This window comes from Neofelis nebulosa, chromosome 12 (assembly GCF_028018385.1).
Source record: "Neofelis nebulosa isolate mNeoNeb1 chromosome 12, mNeoNeb1.pri, whole genome shotgun sequence".
Taxonomy (NCBI): domain Eukaryota; kingdom Metazoa; phylum Chordata; class Mammalia; order Carnivora; family Felidae; genus Neofelis; species Neofelis nebulosa.
This window is the reverse complement of record NC_080793.1, coordinates 10,670,111-10,695,453: the sequence shown is the minus strand read 5'-3', so window position 1 is coordinate 10,695,453 and position 25,343 is coordinate 10,670,111. Positions and strand designations below refer to the sequence as shown.

General features: G+C 41.2%; 1 protein-coding gene across 4 annotated transcripts in view; it reads right to left on the bottom strand.

Moving 5' to 3' along the window:
* SCAI (suppressor of cancer cell invasion) overlaps nucleotides 1–25,060 on the bottom strand; it is a 154,366-nt gene extending 129,306 nt beyond the window's left edge. For all 4 annotated transcript variants that reach the window (XM_058694147.1, XM_058694150.1, XM_058694149.1 and 1 more), the window contains exons 1-2: nucleotides 24,904–25,060; nucleotides 24,134–24,178 (exon numbers count right to left, since the gene is read on the bottom strand). In XM_058694147.1, coding sequence (XP_058550130.1) covers nucleotides 24,134–24,178; nucleotides 24,904–24,956 — 98 coding nt within the window. In that variant the 5' untranslated portion in view covers nucleotides 24,957–25,060. The remainder of the gene's footprint in view (nucleotides 1–24,133; nucleotides 24,179–24,903) is intronic.
* Between the last annotated feature and the right edge of the window lie 283 nt (nucleotides 25,061–25,343).

The window sequence follows — 25,343 nt, the reverse complement described above, 5'->3', positions numbered from 1 at the left end:
TGGCATCTAAACAAAAATTGCAAGATATGCAAAGAAACAGGAAAACATGGCCAGCAATGATGAGAAAAATCAACCAATCAAAATCAACCCAGAACTGACATTAAAATAGTTACCATAACTATAGGTGTGAGCAACCTTTTACTGTAAAGGGCCAGATAGTAAATTAGTAAATATTTTAGGCTTTGTGAGCCAGACAGTCTCTGTCACAGCTATTCAACTCTGCTGTTGGACAAAATTTTGCCACATGAAAAACAGGATATATCAAAAACAAACAAAAAAACCAAACAACAAAAAACAACCAAGAAACATATATAAAGGTACTTGCCTTCATTAATCATCAGAGGAATGCTAAGTGACACAACACTGTACCCCAGTAGCAACAAGCACACTCAACATCTAGATTTTGATTGATTGATTGATTGATCTTTAATTTTTTTTTTTAGTAGGCTTCATGCCCAACATGGTGCTTGCATTCATGACCCTGAGATCAAGAGTCGCATGTTTGGGGCACCTGGGTGGCTCAGTAGTCTGAGCATCCAACTTCAGCTCAGGTCATGATTTCATGGTTCATGAGTTCGAGCCCCACATCGGGCTCAGTGCTGACAGCTCAGAGCCTGGAGCCTACTTCGAATTCTGTGTCTCTCTCTTTGCCCCTCCCCCCCCAAAATAAATAAACATTAGAAAATTAAGAAAAATAAATAAATGTAATGTAAATGTTCATGTGTAGAACAGAAAACTAGGTAAAAACTTAAAAAAGCAAAATAAAGTATGGATGTCAGTTAATAATTTCTTGTAAAAATAGTACATATATATAATTTTTTCTCTGACCTCTCTTAAATGCTATATGATCATTATAAAAGAAATATGGGGGCACCTGGCTGCTCACTAGGTACAGCATGGGACTCTGGACCTCAGGATCGTGAGTTTAAGCCCTGTGCTGGGGGTAGAGTTTACTTAAAAATAGTAATAAATTTTTTTCAAAACAGGAAATGTTGGGGGCACCTGGGTGGCTCATCAGTTAAGCATCTAACTTCGGCTCAGGTCATAATCTCACGGTTCATGGGTTCGAGCCCTGTGTCAGGCTCTCTGCTGTCCACGCAGAGCCTGCTTTGGATCCTCTGTCCTCCTCTCTCTGCACTTCCCCAGCTCATGCGCACGCTCTCCCTCTCTCTCAAAAATAAACATTAAAAAATTTAAAGAAAAAGAGGAAATGGTGAAAAACCCAGAAAATATACAAATAAATAAAAATTCTACTCCTTTGGGGTACCTGGCTGGCTCAGTCAATAGAGCATATGACTCAATCTCAGCATTGTGAGTCGGAGCCCCCACACTGGGTGTAGAGATTACTTAAAAATAAAAATCTTAGGGGCGCCTGGGTGGCTCAGTCGGTTAGGCAACTGACTTCAGCTCAGGTCATGATCTCGGTCCATGAGTTTGAGCCCCACGTGGGGCTCTGTGCTGACAGCTCAGAGCCTGGAGCCTGCTTCAGATTCTGGGTCTCCCTCTCTCTCTCTGCCCCTCCCCACTCACACTGTGTCACGCTCTGTCTCTCTCTTTCTCTCAGAAATAAATGAACATTTAAAAAAAAATTGAGGGTGCCTGGGTGGCTCAGTTGGTTAAGCCTCCGACTTTGCCTCAGGTCATGATCTTGAGGTCCATGAGTTCGAGCCCTGCATTGGGCTCTATGCTGACAGCTCAGAGCCTGGAGCCTGTTTGGGTTTCTGTGTCTCCCTCTCTCTGCTCCTCCCCTGCTCACACTCTGTCTCCCTCTCTCTCTCAAAAATAAATAAATGTTAAAAAAAAATTTTAATTAAAAAAATAAAATAAAAATCTTAAAAAAAACAAAAACAAAAACCTCTACTCCTTGAAGATAACCATGATTAATACTCCAAGGCTGTGGTTCCCAAACTGTGTGTCCAGGCACCCAGGGCACCACAGCAAATTTACAAGCATACTGCAGGACATATTACACTTTCAAGGGAAACACAGTGACATCTGTCGGATACCACACAAACTACAATTTCTAGGTAGTTGAGTTCTAACATTAGGGCACTTTATATTCCTTTCAATAATGTCATATCTTGTGAAGCTGGTTTTTCAGCTGTTGTTGTCATAAAAAGAAAATATCTGTGAAAATCATATGGTATGGGAGGCGAGATGAGGTATCCAATATGATCCCATGGTTTGAGAAGTGAAGTGCCCAAATGACAGTAGTTATTTAAGAATGAAAGTTTAAATGTTTTCTTAAAAAAAAAAGATCCATAATAGTATTATTATACACCTACCACAATGGCTCAAATTTAAAAATACCAAGTGCCGGCAAGAAAGTAAGAAACTGGAATTCTCACAGAAGTAGCTGGTGGGAGTTTACAATAGTACAACCACTTTAGGAATCAATGTCAATATTTACTTGACAATGCCCATTTTATATGACCCTGAAAGTCTTCAGACATATATCCTAACAAACTCTTGCACATGTACAGGAGGTGCTTTAAGAAAATGTCTGTGGTTGTTTGTAACTGAGAGACAATTCAATCGCTCATAGATAAGACAATGGATAAACTGCGAGACCATCATCACGGAACCATGAAAACGAACGGCACACGTGTATGTGCATCAACGTGAATAGATCTCAGACTCCTAATGTTGACTAAAGGAAACCAAAGAAGAAATCCAGTATGATGTCATGTATTTAAAGCTTAACAAATCTAGAACCAAACAATATATGTACAGTTAAACCCATATGTTGTAAAACCATGAAAGAAAATACAAGGGAATGGAAACAATTTCAACATAGTGCTTTCCTCTAACAGGAGAGGGGAGGAAGTGAGGCATAGGAGGAACTTCCAAATTATTGATAAGGTACTAATTTTAAAGCTGGACAGTGGGAACAAAGATACTAATTTTATTATTCTTCTTTAAAGTATATATATGTTGGGGCGGTTCTCGCGGTTTGTGGGTTTGAGCCCTACATCAGGCTCTCTGCTGTCAGTGCAGAGCCCGCTTAGGATCCTCTGTCTCCCTCTCTCTGCCCCTCCCACACATGTATCTTGTGCTCTCTCTCTCACTCTCTCTCAAAAATAAACATTAAAAATTTTTTAAATAAAGTATACATATGTCATATGTGCTTTTTTTGTATACATGTTAGATTTCATTTTAAAATAATTAATTAAGGTAAACATGATTTATTCAACAAAATATTTCTTAAAAACCCACTGCGTTCCAGGCATTTTCTGTGCTTTACAAAGAAACAGCCCTGCCCTCATAGAGCTTACATTCTAGTAGAGGAAGAAGACAGAAAGCAACACTCAGATTAAATGAATGAAAAAAAACCCCACAAAGCCCAACATTTTTTTAATTAAAAAAATTAAAAGTAGGAGGGCCTGGGGGGCTCAGTCAGTTAAGTGTCTGATTTTGGCTCAGGTCATGGTCTCATAGTTCGTGAGTTCAAGCCCCATGTCGGGCTCTGTGCTGACGGCTCGGAGCCGGGAGCCTGCTTGGGATTCTGTGTCTCCCTCTCTCTCTGCCCCTCCCCCACTCATGCTCTGTCTCTGTCTCTGTCTCAAAATAAATAAACATTAAAAAAAATTTTTTTAAATTAAAAGTAGAGCAGAGAAAGAGATATCAGGAGCACAGGGCAGATTGTCATATGAAATACTGAATTTAACTTGGGATGTTTAAAATTTTTATTACAAGTAAAATTGTATTATAAATAAAAACTCTTAGATGTTTAACAGTTTGTAAGATACTAGGAAAAATTTAAAAGGTCAAACCCATCAACAATATTTAAGAGAAAACCATCAATATATTAAGAGAATCCCAATCAAGTAAATTGTCCATTAAAAGGCCTCAGAATATTTTTTAAAAATACTAAGCATGTCTAGATACTTTTAGAATACCTGTTAAACAAATGATTGCCTGTACATGAAATGTCTTAATTACATTTTCAGAGCTATCATTTTCCATAAAATAAAATTTTTAAAGAATTTCTGAAAATGAATGGCTCAATTCCCATTTACCCTTCACCTATTACATTTATTTCTTTATGTAGTGTCAATTTTCAAGTAGAACACACACACACACACACACACACACACACACACACCAGAACATGCTGCCAAGGATAAAACAGTCTAAAATATGAGAGAAGAAAGAAAAATGTGAGGCCTTCAGGTATACGATGCTGACTAAATCAAAGACTGCATTCCTGCACCTGAAGATGTTTCCACTCTGTAACATTTCAAATTACTTGTCCACCATCTAGTTTCCGGCATGAGGCTGTTTGTTATCCAGGAAAATCAAGTGACATCACTTACATCTCTGCCTTTAAATATTCTATCTAAGAGATGCTTGAGCTCTCTCAATAGCATGAGCTTTCTGGAAACAGAATTGTTTTCATTCTTAATGGTCTTTATTTTCTTGACTACTTAAAAGTAAAGTTGCACTACATTATCCCAAACAACTGCTTTTACCTAATAACCACTAGAGAGGATAAATTACACTATGTCAATTATAGAAATTGGTAAAATAAAAAATAATGGTTTTAGAAGCTTGAGGAAGTTTGAAATTTGAAACCAGAAGACATGTATATCAAAGAACTGTTTTCATTTTACTTATGGGACTTTAATAAAGCCTCACAGGAAATTATCTCCACCAAAACTTAAAAAAAAAAAAAAAAGCCAATATCACTATTTTAGTCTGTAACAGTAAAAATATTATAGAGACAAAGACTATGTTTGTCTTGCCTGAGCCACTTCCTAGTTGTGTTATTCTGGGTAAATCACTTTACTTTCCCGAGCCTCAGTTTCTCTATTTGTAAATGGGAGCAATACCATCCGTCTTCTAATGAAGAAACAAATATAAATCCAAACTGCTTATAAGCACCAACCAGCACCCTGGGAATTAAGTAATTCTCTCTCAGACCCCTCCTCCTATTTAGTTCATTAACTCTACTCTGTAATCAACCTGAATGCTAAACAAGTAAGAATTGATAAAAACAGTGAACTCAATACCTAAGATCTATACATTTTATTGCATTAAAGTATTCATTAATAAAGTTAAAAGGTTTGTTAAAAAACATATTTGAGAAACCACTGGCTAATACATCAATAAATGCCAGTCATTATCAAGAAGCCCATGGAGAAAAAAAAAAAAAAAAAGAAGAAGAAGAAGAAGAAGAAGTCCATGGAGTGCCTGGGTGGCTCAGTCGGTTGAGCATCGGACTCTTGATTTCAGCAGCTCAGGTCATGATCTCAGGGTTGTGGGATAGAGCCCTACATTGGGCTCAGTATTAAATGTAGAGCTTGCTTGAGATTCTCTTCCTCTCTCTGCCCCTCTCCCCCACTCACAGTGTCTCTCTCTTTCTTGAAAATAAAAAAAATAATGATAAAAACAAATGAATTTAAAAAAAAAAAATAGAAGTCTAAAAACCAGCACGCTTATTCTGAAATTTCTTCATCACTTTCTCCCTAATCTTTTTTCCCAAAGAAGTCCTTCTGGTCTTCACTTCTTTTTTTTTTTTTTTTTTAATTAATTAATTTTTTTTTTAAATTTTATTTGAGAGAGAGAGAAAGAGAGAGAGTAGCAGAGAGGGGCAGAGGCAAAGAGAGAGAATCCCAAGCAGGCTCCATGCTCAGTTGAGAGCCTGACACAGATCTCAATCCCATGACCCGATCCCATGACCCTGGGATCCCAACCTGAGCTGAAATCAGGAGTCAGATGCTCAACCAACAGAGCCACCCAGGCACCCCTGGTCTTCACCTCTTAAGTGAAGCCTTAAGCCTTAAAAAAAAACTAAAACAATTAATTCTTTAGTCCTTTTAGACTTCTGAGCATCCCTCTGTCCCTAACTTCTTAGGAATATTTACTCCATCATTTCAGATTGCAACCTTTCTGCTGGTTATCCTTCCCCTCCCTTGTCTAAAAATAATAATGCCAATAATAGTGATAGTGACCAGCAGTGGTAAGAAGAGCCAACATTTTGTGACAGGCACTATCTTAACACTTTGTATGTATGTATCACTGAAGGCTCACCACAACCCTATGAAGTAGATACCATTTTATTCAAGAAACTGTGCTACAGAGAAGAGGTCACTTTCCAAGGTCACATACCTCACCTGAATCATTCTAAAGTCACTGCTCATTACTAACATGCACACAACCTTCTATGTTAGAAGGACATAAGAATGGAGTTATATGGGCAGGGATATTACTGTCCAATTTTTGCTGTTTTGTACTACTCTTAATTAAAAAGACCCAGAGGTGGGGCGCCTGGGTGGCTCAGTCGGTTAAGCGTCCGACTTCGGCTCAGGTCACGATCTCGCGGTATGTGAGTTCGAGCCCCGCGTGGGGCTCTGTGCTGACTGCTCAGAGCCTGGAGCCTGTTTCAGATTCTCTGTCTCCCTCTCTCTCTGACCCTCCCCCGTTCATGCTCTGTCTCTCTCTGTCTCAAAAATAAATAAACGTTAAAAAAAAAAATTAAAAAAAAATAAAAAATAAAATAAATAAATAAATAAATAAATAAAAAGACCCAAAGGTACCTGGGTGGCTCAGTCAGCTAAGCATCCGACTTCGGCTCAGGCCATAATCTCACAGTTTGTGAGTTCAAGCCCCAAGAGGGCTCTGTGCTAAGAGCTCGGAGCCTGGAGCCTGCTTCAGATTCTATCTCCCTCTCTCTCTGCCCTTCCTCCTCCCTCCCTCCCTCTCTCTGTCTCTTTCTCAAAAATAAACATTAAAAAAAAGACACATAATTTAATAAATACAGAAAGTGAAAGCCTATGAGATAAAAATCTATAAGGGAACAGGACACAGAATCTATTTTTTTTTCTTTTATGATACAGACAGTGGTCCTGAAGGTAGAAACACATCTTGTTTGTAAGTTGAAGCAGTTTTATATATGCAGGGTCTCTTCTCTCAGCTTTGGCAAAATGGAATACCAATTCAGTCATCTTCTGTTGTCTAACTTAGTGGCTTAAAACAATAGCCTTTAATTGTCCTTGGGAATTTGCAATTGGGTAGGGCTTGGCAGGGACAGCTCTTCTCTGCCCTTAGTGGGCACCCGCAGGGGCAGTATGATGGGGATCTGGAGGATTAGGATCTGCTTTTAGAATGGCTCACTCACATGGCTGGCGAGCTAAGGCTAGATGTCAGCTGGGAGCTCAGCTGGGGCTGAGGGCCAGGAGCTTCGGTTTCTCTCACACAGGCCTCCCACTTGAGCCCTCATAGCACAGCCTGGGAACTCGGTTCCAAAAGTGAATACCCCAAGAGAGGAAGGCAGCAGCACACAGCATCTCTATGACCCAACCTATAAGTCACAGAGGTTTGCCTGAGCCATGCTCTATTGGTGGCAGTTACAAAGGCCTGCTCTGATTAAGAGATGGGGACACAGATCTCAACACTAGATGGGAGGAGCGTCAAGGTCACAATGTAAGTAGAACATGTGTAATGAACGATGCTATTGCAGATATCGTTGGAAAATACAGTCTATCACATCAATGGAAGGCTACGTGTCCGTATATATCGAAATTGATTTTTTTTTTAATACTATTTTTTGGGTTCTATTAAGTAGACTTTTCCTGTAAGGGGTGAAGAGACTGAAAACTAACCTGGAGCTTCTCCTCCTCTGTGATGAAATGACTTCAGTGGCCTACAAGTAATTATCTTCAGGGCCAAACAATAGAGAAAAAAAAATGGTTAGGTACTAGTTAGCAACTACTAGAAAACTGAGCTTTTATTCATTTACCCTTCAATGAAGGTTTGGCAAACATCTTGCTTTTAATAAAACTCTAAATTCTCAAATGCATAAATTTTTATTCATTCATTTCATTGCCTATTGTTACTGGCAGTAGAAACCCCTGAAAATGAAAAAGCCATCGGGGCGCCTGGGTGGCTCAGTCGGTTAAGCGTCCAACTTCAGCTCAAGTCATGATCTCATGGTTCATGGGTTTGAGCCCCACGTTGAGCTCTGTGCTGACAGCTCAGAGCCTGGGGCCTGCTTCATATTCTGTGTCTCCCTCTCTCTCTGCCCCTCCACTGCTCACACTCTGTCTCTCTCTCAAAAATAAACATTAAAAAAAAATTTTTTTAATGAAAAAGCATCAAATAGTTTCAGAGTTAACAAAGTAAGGGAAAAAGCTGAGGCACCTGCATTCTCTTTCAAAGAAGGGTTTATGGGCAGAGAGAACAAGAGATTACCAAATGAATGTTGGGGGAAAAAGATGAATCAAACCCCTAGGGCACGTGGGAAAAAAAAGAAAAAGGAGTGACTAAGAAACCAGCCAAAGCCCTGGGGATTTCACCAGCATGTTCTGTGATGCTCTTTACACACGCCCTTACAGACTCCATCCTTAAGCTACAGTTCCTTTCCCACCTATCAGAGCTAGAAATAGATCCAAAAATACCTAAATCCAGTAGTTTCCAATGTTTTCAAGTATAAGACCCTCTTTTTAAGAGTAAAAATTCTGTGGCCACCTATATAACAATTGCTGTGGTTTTATTATCTGATTATTAAGAAAAATCAATAATGATAGAAGTACTTTGAATTCACTATAACCTCTACTAGATGCCATTGGTATTTTGTACAAGGGCGTATAAAATATGCAATAGCAGGTACATGAGATATTTAATTTAGATAAAATTCTTAGGAAATACAAAATACATATCAATTACTAGTAAACATGTAAGTAAGCCATATCTGAAAAGACCAAGACTGAGGAATTTTAAAGGACTTCCTTTTCTGTTATGTTACGTAGGATTTCTCCTACTGTGCCTATGGCTGGATTCAATAACTAATTTTTCCAGTACCCATTCTATAATTCTCTTATAAATTATGAAGAGCATTCCCCTTCTTTTCAGCTTGTATCTTAATAACTTAAAACTGGTTTAAGACAATACAGATGCATATTCCTATTTTATAAAAAAGTAAGAATCCTCTTACTCATTGATGACAATTTCTCATCACCAGCCAGGAGTCACCACAATAGATAAATGACTTGCTTATCTATTGTTGGAAAGACAGGCTAATGGCAACTGTTCTAAATCTAAAATCTTTATTTTCAGCAGCTGTTCTCTAAAAACATATAGATAATGCTAGAGTTTGGAAATTATCACAATAATTTAAACATTCTGGGGCACCTGGCTGGCTCAGTCAGAAGAGCATATGACTCTTGTTCTCAGGGTCATGAGTTCAAGCCCTACACTGGGCATAGAGATTACTTTATAAATAAATAAACAAACAAACAAACAAACAAACAAATAAAACTTTAAAAGTTCTGATTGCCACTTTGCACACTTTTGGGAAACCATGTGGGAACACTCTCATCATGGGTTCCTTCATCCAGGAAGAACTTCTAGAATACTGCCAAACAGGTACATATGCTTCTGAGGCCCACAGAATATATGGAGAGAGCCTGGAAAAAGAAACCCAACTGCAAAATAAGAATATAAAGAAATGATGTGCAGGGGCACCTGGGTGGCTCAGTTGGTTAAATGTCCAACTTCAGCTCAGGTCATGATCTCACAGTTCGTGCGTGGGTTTGAGCCCCGCGTTGGGCTCTGTGCTGACAGCACAGAACCTGGAGCCTGCTTCAGATTCTGTGTCTCCCTTTCTGTCTCTCCCCCACTCACACTCGGTCTCTCTCTTTCAAAAATAAACATTAAAAAAAAATACTAAAAAAGAAAAAAAAAAAAAAAAAGAATGATGCCTAGCCTTAGTGTGAAATGTTTCCAAAACAACTGCCAAGTTTACAAAAACACAAGCATTTCTTTTGCTGAGCTTGTGGTGAAGATGGCCATTTACAGCAGACTGCATCCATGAAGAGAACCCACAGCTCATTGTGCAGAAGCTATGACAAGTTTAGGAGCACTCTGGCAAACCAGGGATGAGACAAAAGAAGGCCATAAAAAAAGACAAGGCTTGGGGCGCCTGGGTGGCTCAGTTGGTTAAGAGTTTGACTCTTGATCTCAGCTCAGGTCTTGATCTCAGGTGAGTTCAAGCCCCTCATTGGGATCTATGCTGGGTGTGAAGCCTACTTTAAAAAAATAATAAAAATTTAAAAAATTAAAAAGACAAGGCTTATATACTAGAGTTATCCTGAGAAACAGAACCAACAGGATGTGTAATTGTGTGTCTACATAGAGAGACTGGATAATAACTGGATTATGCAATTATGGAGGCCAAAAAGTCCCGAGATCCGCAGTCAACAAGCTGAGACCCAGGAGAGCCAACAGTGTAGTATTGGTTGGAGTCTGAAAGCCTGAGAACCAGGAAAGTTTATGGTATAAGTTCCAGTCTGAGAGCCAGCAGGCTCGGGACCCAAGAAGAGCAAGGTTTCAGCTTGAGTCCAAAGGCAAGAGAAGACTAATATCCCAACTCAAGCAGTCTGGCAGGACTGGATAAGTTCCCCCTTATCCAGCCTTTTTGTTCTTCTCAGGTCTTCAACTGATTGAATGAGGCCAACCCAACTCGGGGAGGGCAAGCTACCTTACTCAGTCCACAAATTCAAACGTTACTCTCATCCAAAAACATCCTGACACACAGCCAAAATAATATTTGACCAAATGTCTAGGCACCCCGTGACCGAGTCAAGTTGATACATAAAATTAACCATCAGTAGCTTACCTAAGTGTGATCTGTCCACTCTTCCCAGACAGCCAAGAAGGGGTAGGAAAAAAGTTCAAAACCTGGTGACAGATACCAGGCAGAGGAAAAGTGAATTTCACTGGGCTACGACCTTCTGGCTCTTATCTTAATAAGAGTGAACATGAGCATGGGACTACCTCCCAATCTGTGGGACAAAAGACCAGGGACTCCGAAGAGAAAAGCAAATGGGTAGAGATTCAGCTATTACAACAGGCACACATCACTGCCTAAAAGTAAACTGTCCTGCAATGCCTTTAATCAAAAGACAGCTGCTTCCAAAACACATATACAGACACACAGGCACACAGTGCCCATCAGAGACCTATCCAGAAGGAGAGAAAACTTAGCCAGAGATTCATCCCTTGGGTACAATAGAGCCAGTGTGGAAAGAAAAGAGACTACCTCCCTCCCCCGCCAAAAAAAATCACAGGCTCATATAACTCAGCCCTTGTAAAGCCAGGATAGTAAGTCAAGCTTTTGGCCAGGGCGGTAGTCATCTCAAGGCTCAACTAATTCAGGATCCCTTTCCAAGCTCACTCATGTGGTTGGTGGCTGGCAGTCTCTCTTCCTTACCATGTGGTCCTCACCATTGACTGCCTGTCCCCACAACGTGGCAAGTGACTCTTGTCTGTCCAGGGCCGTCTCACATCATGGCAGCCAGCCTCCTTCAGAGGGAGTGATGAGAGACAGAAGGAAAGAAACAAACCAAAGTCTCCTGACGACCTGATTTGGGAAGTGAGGTCTCATCACTTCCACGGCACAAAGTCCAGCCCACACTCAAGGAGAGGAGAATTAAGCTCCATCTTTTAAAGAAAGGAGAATCAAAGAATCTGTGGACAGTCTTTAAAACCACTACAGAGACTAAAAGAATTGGTGAATGTAAAAAAAAGGAGCTGGATAGTTATTAAGACATCAATGGACGTTTTGTTTTCACTGTATTCCCCAGACCCCAAGAAGACGGTCCTTGCCTCAAGGGAGGTTCGTTTTTGTTTTCTGAAAATGTGAGCTCCTTGAGGAGATGATGCTGAGGGGAGGGGGGGAACTACAATACCTTTGAGGGCACGAAGGTAGAAACGAGAAGAAAAAAGGAGTGAACTGTTTGGTAAGGGGAAGGAATTCTTTGGGACCCACAAAAAGAAGAGGCCTGCAAGCCCACTTCCTGCCAGGGCTCTAGATAAATGACAGGTCCTCAGAGGGAGATGGGTGTGTGCTGTACCCAGGAAAGCTGACACTTCTACACCAGAATCCCCACACCTAGTAAAAATCCGTGTGCCTAAAGTTGGCCCTGTTACAGCCACCGAACTTCAAGGAACCACATATCCTCTTACACAACATGCTTACCAGTCACAGCCATTATGGACTGAAAACGAACCTTTCACCCTTTGCCTGGTTCCTCAGATTCCTGTACCACCCTAAGGAGGGATGGATACCCATTCTTAATCACTGAGATTGAATTTTTCTCATCAGTTTGGTGGATTAGGGGTGGGGGGAGCACATGTCCCAAGGTTGGATTTAATTTCATTTGAAGGAATTAAAATATTGTAACATTTCTTGGTTACCTGATTTTGTTAAATGTAATCTGTATCTACTACATGGTCAACTAACTTACTAACTTATGGATATCTTTTTAACTTATCCACCTTGGTAGTTTTAAAAAAAGTTACAAGGGGCGCCTGGGTGGTTCAGTCACTTAAGCATCCGACTTTGGTTCAGGTCATTATCTCATGGTTCTGAGTTCAAGCCCCACGTCGGGCTCTGTACTGATAGCTCAGAGCCTGGTGCCTGCTTCAGATTCTTTGTCTCCCTCTCTCTCTGCTCCTCCCCTGGTTCACACTCTGTCTCTGTCTCTCTCTCTCTCTCAAAATAAATAAACATTAAAAAAAATAAAGAAAGTTCTGAACAGGTTGCTCCATTAAGATTTTTCCATTAGTAATATATATTTTTAAATTTTTTTATATGTTTATTTATTTTTGACAGAGAGAGAGAGAGAGAGAGAGAGAGAGAGCGCGAGCATGAGTGGGGGAGGGGCAGAGAGCGAGGGAGACACAGAACCCGAAGCAGGCCCCAGGTTCTGAGCTGTCAGCACAGAGTCCAACACGGGGCTTGAATTCACGGACTGAGAGATCGTGACCTGAGCTGAAGTCGGACACTCAACCGACTGAGCCACCCAGGCGCCCCTCCATTAGTAATCTATTACCCACAATTTTTTCTAGGCTATTCTCTCCTATAGAAAGTATATAGTAGCTTTGGGGAGCCTGGGTGGCTCAGTCGGTTGAGCATCCAACATCGGCTCAGGTCATGATCTCGCGGCTCGTGGGTTCAAGCCCTGCATCGGGCTCTGTGCTGACAGCTCAGAGCCTGGAGCCTGCTTCAGATTCTGTGTCTCCCTCTCTCTCTGCCCCTCCCCTGCTCACAGTCTGTCTCTGTCTCTCAATAATAAATAAATGTTAAAAAAAAATTTTTTTTTAATTCAGATTGTGGGAAACTCTTAATAATGAACATGGTTCCTTCAACAAATAAACAGCATGGGGGAAAACAGAGTGGGAAAACTACAGATTTAAAAAACTGTGAAGGGTGCCTGGATGGCTCAGTGGGGTGAGCATCCGACTCTTGATTTCACCTCAAGTCATGATCCCGGGGTGATGGGATCAAGCCCCACATCAGGCTCCATGCTCAGCCTGAAGACTCTCTATCCCTCTCCTGCTCACTCTCGCCTTCTCTCTCTCTCTCAAATAAAAAAAAAAATAAAATAAAATTTAAGTAAATAAATGTGAGAGCTAATCAAAAAGATTGCAAGTTACAAACCTGATCTGAATCTTTGAACAAACACATATTTTAAAAAATGATTAGCCAAATGTAGAAATCTGAACACTGATAAGATATTTGATAACACTAAGGGAATATTTTTAAGTTATTGTCAATAGTATTGTGGTAATGTGTTTTAAAAGAGTCCTTGATCTTTCAACAACACATACTAACACATTTACAGATGAAAACTATGGTTCAGGTAGAGTAGGAAGGTATACAGATGAAACGGGATTTAGCTTATAATCATTGAAGCTGGGTGAACAATTTAAGCTCACTGTAGCGTTCCGATATTGTCTGTATCTGAAATTTTCCATATTAAAAATACATATACATACACATATAAAGTAGAAGTGGAGCCTTACAGGCTAGGCTGTTTCACTTTCTTCTGCCTACTTCTGACATCCTGCCTTCCGAGGAGTCCTCGAATTAGTCCCAATGAACCTTTGGGCTCCTTTTTTTAACACACTTAAAAATCACTGCTTGGGGCACCTGGGTGGCTCAGTCGGTTGAGCATCTGACTTCAGCTCAGGTCATGGTCTCGCAGTTCGTGAGTTCGAGCCCCGCATCGGGCTCTGTGCTAACAAACAGCTCAGAGCCTGGAGCCTGTTTCGGATTCTGTGTCTCCCTCTCTCTCTCTCTCTCTCCCCCTCCCCTGCTCATGCTCTGTCTCTCTCTGTCTCTCAAAAATAAATAAATGTTTAAAAACTAATAATAAATAAATAAATAAATAATCACCGCTTTAGCCTGTCTAGGTTTTACTCGAGTACAGTATTACCATGAAAATGCTGACCACTTTGACTGTACCACCTTGGGCTCCTGCAGAATCTGTTTTTACAGAACCGAATTTTGGTGCTATGTCCTTAGGTTTTCACTGACACAGGCTGGAAGAAACAGCTTTACCAACACCACTGCATTTCTGTAGGGACGTTGCTAAGGCAAACACTATCACACAGAAACACTCTAAGTAGAGGACATTCCTGTGTTTCAGTGTAAATTGGAAAGTGTTCATCTCGTTTTCAACATAACTCCCTCCAGAATCTCAGTTTCTCACCAGAGTACAGAGATCTATCTCCCAGAGATAAACACTATTTGTTTGAGGACTACATACAGAAAGACTGCAAAGGACAGACAATACTGCAAAGATAGAACATCCAAAAGACAGAAAGCAGTCTGGTCTACTTCCACAGCCTGGTTTTCGGACACTCTACTCTTCACATTTCACTCGAAGTGGTCCCCCTCTGTTATTCCATTCCATGACCGGGATAACTAAGTATTTACTGATGACTTCCAAGTCTATACCTAAAGCCCTACTCTCTCCCTTCTCAGCTCCAGACCCATGTTTTCACCTGCCTGATGAGAGACAGTGTTCACTGAAGCACTTTACACTGTATACGGTCAAAATAAACTCATAATCTTACCCTTCCAAACTTGCTCCTGTCTCTGTTGTCTCAATTAAAAATGTTCCCATCCAACCTATTATTCAAGCTAAAAGCTCAAGATACTGTGAAGAAAAGGAAAAGGCAAGCCATACACTGGGGAAAAACATCTGCACAACATAGATCTGATAAATACTTTATTCCCAGAATACATAAAGGAACCCTTTTAACTATATACATAGACAAACAACTGATTTTTAAAAAATGGGCAAAAGATTTGAAAAGAAAACTCACAGAAGAAGTTTTATGAATCGCAAATTAATACATGAAAAGATACTCAACAAGATTAGTCATTAGGGAAAGGCAAATTAAAAACATAATGATATATATCACCATACACCCCTAGAACAGCAAACAATGGCGATGGTTTTAAAGGTATATACATGTATACACATGATTTCAAGGGTATACACATGTGTCAAAACTTAGGGGTACCTAGATCGCTCAGTGGGTTGAGCATCCGACTTTGGCTCAGGTCATGACCTCAGTGTAGAGCCTGCTTCGGATTCTCTGTCCCCTCCCAATTGTGCGCACACACACACACTCTCTCTCTCAGGCTAAATTAAAAAAACATTTTTTAGGGGAGCCTGGGTGGCTCAGTCGGTTAAGCATCCGACTTCGGCTCAGGTCATGATTTTGCGGGTCTGTGAGTTCAAGCCCCACGTTGGGCTCTGTGCTGACAGCTCAGAGCCTGGAGCCTGCTTCAGATTCTGTGTCCCCCTCTCTCTCCACCCCACCCCTGCTTGTGCTCTGTCTCTCTCTGTCTTTCAAAAAGGAATAAACATTAAAAAAATTTTTTTAATGCTTTTTAACTGTACACTTTAAATATGTGAGTCTTACTGTATGCCATTATACCTCGACAAAGATGTTTAAAAGAAAAAGAAAGATAATACCAAATATTGGCAAGAATATGGAGCATATGGAATCCCAAACATTGCTGGTAGGAATGCAAAATGGTGCCGTCACTTTGGAAAACAGTATGGCAACTTCTTAAGAAGTTAAACATTCACTTACCATAAGACCCAGCAAGTATACTCATAGGCATTTACTCAAGAGAAATGAAAACATATCTGCCCAAAGTCTTAACTCAAATGTTCATTAACAGTTGTATTCATATTAGAAACCAGAAACGAGCCAGATGTCTGCCAACTGGCAAATGCGTAAATTGTGGTAAAATCATACAACGGAATGTTCCTCAGCAATAAGAAGTTACCTACAGTTACAAACAAGAACATGAATGAATCTCAACAGTGTTATACCAAGTGGACACAAGACTATCTAATGAATGATTTACTTATATGAAATTTCAGAAAAGATAAAGGTATAACAATAGAGAAAAAAGATCAGTGGTTTCGGGAGGGCAGCAATGGTGATGCTCAAAATCGTGATTACACAGCTGAATACACTTGTCCAAAGTCATCAAACTGCATACTTAAAATTGGCATACTTTTTTAAAACATAAATAATACCTCAATAAAGATGTTCTTAAAAAGGCTAGAAGGAAAGGCAAAATAAAAATATTTAAACTAATGATAGTTAACAGGTATCATTTATTGAATCTTTAACATGTCAGGTAACTTATCAAGTACTTTACATTCATTACACCATTAAATCTATTTTTTAAATAGACAAAAATCTCTGCACTCACATGGTCTATATGCTATTAGAGGAGGCTAGTAACCCTACAAAGTAAGTACTGTCAATACCTGCACTTTGTAAAAGTTCAGGTTCAGAAAGATTAAATCCATAATTTGTTCTAGAGCCCAAAGCTAGTATTTGGAAGAGCTGAGATTAGACCCTAATCCAGGATTTCTCAGCTTCAACATGACTGACAATTTGGGCTGGATAATTCTTCAATGTGGGAGGCTATTCTATATATTGTAGGGTGTTCAGCAGCACTTCTGGCCTCTACCCACCAGATGCCCTTAGTTGTAACAAGCAAGAATGTCTCCAGCATTGCCAAATGGCTCCGGGAGGCAAAGTTGCCTTTGTTGGGAACCACTGCTTAATCTCTAAAAATTGACACCACAGCACAGAACTCTGAAAAGCACCTTCCTTTCCATACCTGACACTGACCTGGTTTAGGTCCTGAGTTCAGCTCACTTAAGTCCTCAGCATTAGTCCATCTATATCCAGGGTCTACTCTGTCATTTCAATAGTCACACTACCACCAAAGTAACCTCCTGAAAACCTCCAAGGCTTAGATGAAATGTCTGTGGAAAGTGCCCTGACTACCAGTATGCAGAATTACTAAAACCCTTTGTATACATACAAAGTCATTACACTTTCCCATTGTTTGGGTCTGCCTTCTCTACTATATGAGATTTACCCAGCAGGGACCAAACCTTAATCATGTCTATATCCTTGGTACCCAGGACTAGAAAGCATTTAAATGTTTTTAAAGGGGCACCTGGGTGGCCCAATTGGTTAAACATCCAACTCTTGATATCGGTTCAGGTCATGATCTCACAGTTGGGTTTGTGAGATCGAGCCCCATGTGGGGCTCTGCGCTGACAGCACAGATTCTGCTTGGGATTCTCTCTCTCCTTCTCTCTTTGCCCCTCCCCTGCTCACATGTTTTCTCTCTAAAAATAAATATTACTTTAAAAAATAAAATAAAGTTTTTAGAATACAAATGTAATGCAGACAAATTACATATTCCATCAAAATGTTTACATCTCTTTGCTTTAATCACTAAAAAAAAAAAGCCCCCCAAATCACACAGTAAAGCTTTAATCAACATGAATCATATCCAAACAAATGGGTCTTATTCCTAATAGGATCTGGAAGATGCTCTAACTCATAATCCAAACATTACGAAGCAACAGGTTGAAGTTTTCACAATTTTCCAAAACCAGAGAGATCAAGTTTCCTAATCTTAAAACTCCTCTTGGTCTAGTACAGTTTATCAGGGTCCTTAAATAGTGGCATAGTATTTTGAACCACTAAAGCCTCATCCTACACGAACTCCTTCTTGCTACTAATTCATTTATTGTTTCGCTATAGTTTTATTGAGCACCCACTCAGTGCTAGGGATACAAAGATGAACTAAGATAAAGAAATAAAAGTTTTAGTGAGGAAAGAAATACACACGAAATTAGTAACAGTAGTATATGAAATGCTTATCTCATATTACCTTAATTTTTTAAAAAACATCCTTATAGTTTGGTGTACACCAGGAATGTTCTCAAAAGATGACGTGGAGGAGAAAAAAAAAAAAGATGACGTGGAGGGATGTGGGTGGGGGATGGGTGAAACAGATGACGGGGATTAAGGAGGGTAACTTGTGGTGGTGAGCACTGGGTGATGTACAGAAGTGTCGAATCACTAAATTGTACGCCTGAAACTAATATTACGCTATATGTTAACTAACTAAAATTTAAATAAAAACTTAAGGGAAAAAAAAAAAAAAAAAACCTCAGTCACTATGACTTAAGAGCAAGTATCCAAAAATAAAAATGATACTTTCGGCAACAGTTTTCCAAACATTAATAGGATATATGGTATAATAGTCAACAACTCTACACAGCAGTCCAACTCAAAGGGACGCTTAAGACCAAATTCAACAATTAATTCATCTGGAAGTGTTCATTACAAAGTCATTTCATTTGATACTGAGAATTTTTATGACCACAGTATGCAACTGATAACACCAGCTATAAAAAAAAAAAAAATCTGGCTATGACCATTACATCTTTTCCCTATAATCCATCTTTAGGGCCTTAACTGGCCATTTTGTTTGCTATTTTTAGAGCAATCTCAGGACTGTTTTCTGAGGAAAATCTTGTCTTGCCCATAGGATCTCTTCATAGATTTATGTTGGCTGTCCATTCAGGTCAAAACCCTGACTTGATCACAGGCTCTGACCTTAATCAGACATGCAAAATACATGCTCTCATGATTCTTCACTGAGAATATAAGATAAAATTCATCGTTGCCTGATGTTGATCAAAACTTAGTTGCAAGAAACAATATTCAGGCAGCCCACACTGGGGACTCCTGGTGGTAACAATTCTGGACCCTTAAATGTCAAACACCCAAAGGAAGGAAAGGTGCCTCTAGGAGGGACGTAGTGTTAAAAGAGCATCCCAAGAATTAAGAGTTAAGGAAAAATTAGTCTTTCTTATGTATGATACGTTCTCTTATACAGCTCTCAAGCTTTTTGGTCACAAAGCCCCTTAACACTCTTAAAAACTCTGTGGGTATATCTATCGATATTTATATTTCAAAATGAAAATTTTATATATAATAATACAGAAGCACACATTCCATGAGCCTTCAGAGCAAAAATGAAATCACTCCTAATTGTAGCCTAAGAAAATTACACCATGAATGAGAGAGAATCATGATAAAGGCAAGTAATGTCTCAATATGATTAAGAAAATAGATTTGGGGTGCCTGACTCAGAAGAGCACAGGATTCTTGATCTCAGGATCGTGAGTACGAGCCCCACGTTGGGTGTAGGGATTACTAAAAAAATAAAAGTAAAAAAAATGTTTAATTAAAAAAATAATATTCATAGAGAAGTATTTAAGGACACATTCATTCAATAATTCAACCAACTGTTTTCTAAGTGCCAGACACAAGTCTAGATGCTGGGAATAAACAGAATCCCTGGAGCTTATTCATCCCTGTTTATCTCTAAACCAAGCCAAGCAAGCCACCAGTGAGCTGTATACTTAAACACTGCTTTGGCTCTTTGGAGAATGTTCACTGGCATCATATGAACCTGGATTAAGAAGCATTACAAGAAGTTGGGCCGCCTGGGTGGCTCAGTTGGTTAAGCGTCCGACTTCGGCTCAGGTCATGATCTCACGGTTCATGGGCTCGAGCCCTGCGTCGGGCTCTGTGCTGACAGCTCAGAGCCTGGAGCCTGCTTCAGATTCTGTGTCTCCCTCTCTCTCTGCCCCTCCCCCACTCATGCTCTGTCTCCCTCTGTCTCAAAAATAAATAAAACATTAAAAAAAATTTTTTAAAGCATTATAAGAAGCAATCTTTAAAAACTCACTACTATGTTTATCACAGGGATTCTGCCCCTTACAAAACCAGTGTCCCCACTATGAAGACCCCTGAGAAAAATTTCTCTCAAACTAACCCTCAAAAAAAGTTGTGTTTCTCTTAAACAACATGTGTTTGGTTTTATAAACACCATGGATCTGGAAGTTGAGCTTTATTTTCTTCTTTGCTTTGCTTGAGGAAACTCAGAGCCAAATATGGAACCCACCTTTAGTGACTGTGCAGTATTTTCTAGTCTATATACCAACTTTGCCACTGGTTTAAAACAGTTTTTTGCCACTGGTTTAATTTTATTATTCTTTTCTCATTTCTTCTTTACCTTAATACCTTATTTTTGATCCTTTAGCCTGTAAATATTTAGAAAAGGGGTGGGGGGGCGCCTGGGTGGCGCAGTCGGCTAAGCGTCCGACTTCAGCCAGGTCACGATCTCGCGGTCCGTGAGTTCGAGCCCCGCGTCAGGCTCTGGGCCGATGGCTCGGAGCCTGGAGCCTGTTTCCGATTCTGTGTCTCCCTCTCTCTCTGCCCCTCCCCCGTTCATGCTCTGTCTCTCTCTGTCCCAAAAATAAATAAAAAATGTTGAAAAAAAAAATTTTTTTTTTTAAAATAAAAAAAAAAAGAAAAGGGGTGGGAAATAAAGGTATTTGATGGCTGCTTTTTCATATAAAATTTACTGTGTATTTTCTATGTGCCAGGCGCCGTACTAAGCACTTTACAACCCCTTGAAGGTTGGACTATTTCTTTCTTAATTATTCTTTAAGTATTTTATTTATTTTTTTAATGTCTATTCATGTTTGAGAGACAGAGAAAGAACACAAGCAGGGGAGAGACAGACAGAAAGGGAGACACAGGATCCAAAGCAGACTCCAGGCTCTGAGCTGTCAGCATAGAGCCCAACACGGGCCTGAACCCACAAACCATGAGATCATGACCTGAGCCAAAGTCAGACATTTAACCGAGTGAGCCACCCAGGCGCCCCTAAAAAAATTTTTTTTTCTATGCCCAACGTGGGGCTTGAACTCACAGCCCTGAGATCAAGAGATCAAGAGTTGCATGCTCTACCGACTGAGCCAGCCAGGAGCCCCTGGTTTGAACTTTTATTATTTCCATATACAGATGAGGAAACTGGGGCTCAAGGAGGTTTATTAACTTATACATGATCTCATAACTTGTACTTGACAGAGCTAGGATTCAAATGCAGCCCAAACCATTACCCTTAGGTGTATGTACAAGCTATTATGGGAGCAAATAAGGTGAAGGAGAGGTTGGGAAAGTCTGCACACAGGATGTGACATATGAGCTAAGTCTTAGAGGGAGCCTGCCAAGGAGCAAGGAGAAAGTAATCCAGAGAGAAAGAGAAATCATGTGCAAAAACCCAAAGCAAAGAGAGTATATAAGTTCTGGGAATGGCAAACAGAACACAGAGTTACATTCAGCAATTAATTCATAGTGCAGGATTCAGCAGAAAGTTAAGTCACTTAATAGTAGATATTTAATAGATCCATTATTGAGAATTTCCATGGCCACAGTATTCAACTGTGGCTGGGAAGACAGGGAGAAGAGAAAGGCAGTCTCTTTTTATGATTGGGCTCAAAAGTCTGAATTATGTTCAATAAGCAATGGGGAACCACAGAAGGATTTAAACAGGGGAATTACAAGATCAACTTGTAATGAATGAATTACAGATTTAAGGTAGAGAACGCAGTCAGGAGGCCACTCCAAGAGACTGGAAGTGGGGTAATGAGAGCTAAAGTCTGTCCAAAAGAAATTTAATATAAGCCATATATACAGCTTTTAAGTTTTGAATAGCCATGTTAGAAAAAGTTAAAGAAAAAAGTGAAAATAATTTTAGTAATACTTTTATTTACCCACTAGACCTAAAATGATTTCATCATCTAATCACTACAAAAATTAGTAAATAAGAAATTTCACATTCATTTTTTTCATATTCACCTGAAATCTGATGTGCATTTTTACTTCAAGCACATCTTGTTTCGGACATTAAATTTTCACTGGAAATACGGGACTTGTATACAGATTTCATAAAACTTCCAGATGAAAAAGTAGATCCCCATGCCCAAATTGTTCCAAACATACCTTCCAGTGAGTCAAGTACCACTTTCTGAATTTAAATTAATTATAATTAATAAAATTTAAAATGCAGGGGCACCTGAGTGGCTCAGTCAGTTAAGCGTCTGACTTGATCTCAAGGCTTATGATCTCAAAGTCTGTGAGTTTGAGCCCTGCATCAGACTCTGTGCTGACAGCTCGGAGCCTGGAGTCTGCTTTGGATTCTGTCTCCCTCTCTCTCTGCCCCTCCCCCAATCTTTCTCTCTCTCTCAAACATAAATAAACATTAAAAATGATAATAATAAAATTTAAAATTCAGTTCCTCAGTAATGTGAGCCACATTTCAAGTGTTTTATGGCCGCACATAGCTACCATATTGAACAGCACAGGCCTAGAGTGACAAAGGAACTTTAACTGACAGCATTTCCACCATTACTTCATACCTACTTACTGTTGAGGTTTTCTGTGTACTAACATCAGTAACTTACCAAGTATTAACTATGACAGGCGGCCTACTGGTCCCATCCTCACTACTGTAGCTTATTTTCTCTCTAGGCCTGTATCTGTGAAAAAGAACCCTTCTAATGACCACACAGAACTGCTACATAGTATCTGACATGTGGAATGCACACAAAAAAGTTTGTGGGATGGATGCATGCTCTTCTTCATTAGTCAAGGAATAATTCAGTTGTTTGTGGACTCCTTAAGGCCCCTGTTTCTAGTTCCCTATGGTTTGATTGTTTATTAGACTCTACATACCATGTACAATGATAAAAGAAAGAAGCAGTAAGAAAATCTATTTTCAATTGTATGTTTATTAGAGGCAGTATAGTATAATGGGTAAGAGCTTAAGCTCTGGAGCCAGATCGCCTGGATTCAGATCTGGTTTCTATCATTTATTAGATGAGTGAGTGATCTTGGCCTCTCTGTGCCTCAGTTCCCTCTTCTGCAAAACAGTGATAACTTATGATACATACTTCCTTGGGGTGTTTCAAGATTACAGAAGATATGGGGCTCCTGGGTGGCTCAGTTGGTTAACCATCTGACTTCGGCTCAGGTCATGATCTTGTAGTTCATGAGTTTGGGTCCCACATCGAGATCTCTGCTGTCAGCGCAGAACCTGCTTCAGATCCTCTGTCTCTGTCTCCCTCTCTTTCTGCCCCTCCCCCACTCATGCTCTTCCTCTCAAAAATAAACATTAAAAAAAAAGATTACAGAAGATAATACATATAAAGCACTTGCGCATAATACTCAGCACACAGTAGATGCTCAATAACTTTTTAAATATATTTTATTTATTTTTTATAAGTAAGCTCTATGCTTAAGGTGGGGCCCGAACTCAGGACTCCAAGATCAAGAGTAGCACACTCTACAGACTGAGTCAGCCAGGCGCCCCAAACATTAGCATTTTTTTTTTAATTTTTTTTTAACGTTTTATTTATTTTTGAGACAGGGAGAGACAGAGCATGAACAGGGGAGGGTCAGAGAGAGGGAGACACAGAATCTGAAACAGGCTTCAGGCTCTGAGCTGTCAGCACAGAGCCGGACACGGGGCTTGAACTCACAGACCGTGAGATCATGACCTGAGCCGAAGTCGGCTGCTTAACCTACTAAGCCACCCAGGCGCCCCAACATTAGCATTTTAAATAGAGGTGGTGGAGAGGTTGAAATTACAGCTAAAGAAAAAAACTAAGGGAGTGCCTGGGGGGCTCAGTCAGTTAAGCAAGGGACTCCTGATTTCAGCTCAGCTCATGGGTTTGTGAGATTGAGCCCAATATGGGGCTCTGTGCTGACAGTGCAGAGCCTGCTTGGGATCCTCTCTCTCCCTCTCTCTCTGCCCCTCACCTGTTCACGTGTGTGCTGTCTTCTCTCTCTCTCTCTCTCTCTCTCTCAAAATAAATAAACTTAAAAAAATAAAGTAAAAACTAAGATTTCTCAATTACCCATGTCTCTTTCCCATATAATCTTACATACATACACACAAATGGTACAGGGTAGTACTCTGAACTCCTCAAAAAGAAAGACCTTGGATGCAGTTATACTCGTTAAGGAAAGGAGCTAAATAAAAAACTTCATCTACCGACCGTGTGTAACTATGCAGTATGGCACAGGTGAAGCCAAGCAAATGGAAAAACACGAAGCAAAATAGGAAGGCATTTTGCCTTACCTGCTTTTCCGTTTTCGAGGTGGTTTCTCCACCGTGCCAGTCAGTCTACAGACCAAACAAATAAGATGGTAACTAAAAGTAATATACAAGAACACATCTCCTGGTCCTACTGTGCCAGTCAAGATCTGAACGTACCACCACCCTCTAGGGCCATAGGCTCGCTAGGCTCATACCTGACCTTACAAATGCCTTATGCTCTGTTTCCCCTATTTACCAAGACCAAGCAATCCTGGGACTCACAGTTCCCCTAATGTCTGCTCTGCCCAAACCCTGCTCTCCCTTCTAGTCCCTCACTCCATTCTCAGCTCCTATTCGTCACAGCCCCGCTCCCCAAAACCACCCACCTCCACCTACTCATTGTCTGCCTCGTCACCCCCGCAAGCCCCTCCGGCCTCCCCTCTCCCGTGCCCACCCCCTCCCGAGCGTGCACTGCCCCCCTGAGCCCCGCCCCTCCAGGCCCCGCGCCCCCCGCATTCCACGGCCCTTCCACGGGGCGCGCACGCCCTGCCCCTCCCTGCCCGGCGCCCCCAGCCTCACCCCGCGGCGACCCTTCCCTCACACGCCCCTCTCGTCCGGCCTCGAGGATGCGATCGCCGCGCAGCCCGCTCCCCCGCTCCTGGGCGCCCCGTGGACCCCCCCCCCCTTCAGCCTGAACCCCCCTCCCCTCCCGGAGCCCCGAATGCTTCACGGCCCCGAGCCGCTGCCCGTGGGCCCGCTCCCGCGCCCCGACCCCATCCCTAACCCCGACCTCGACTCAGCCCCCGCCCCACCTGGGGGCCAGGCGACTCCTCGGCTGCTGGGGCTGCCGGGCTCCTCTGACCATCCGGCTCCTGCTCCGCCGCGGGAGCTGCTCCGGCGGCCGCAGGGCTCGCTCGGGAAGCTGAGGCGGCGGAGGCTGGAGTAGGCGGAGAGGCGGGAGGAGGGCCTCGCGCCTCTGCCTGGCATGCCGCGGGGCCCGCCTCCTCCGCGCCTCTCCTCGGCTCCCATTGGCTAGAACTGTAGTGTAGCCGAAAGCCTGGCGCTCGATTGGACGCTCGGGCCGTCACATCCCGCCACCTAGAGTTTGGTTGAGACTGCAGGTGGCGGCGGAGGTGCCTTAGAGACTGCTAGCAGCGCCGGGGAGACTTAAGCGCCACCGTGCGCTGAAAAGTAGAAACTGCATCTCCGGCGCCAGACACCTGCCGGCAGGTTCTCCTGGCTCTGCGTCCTG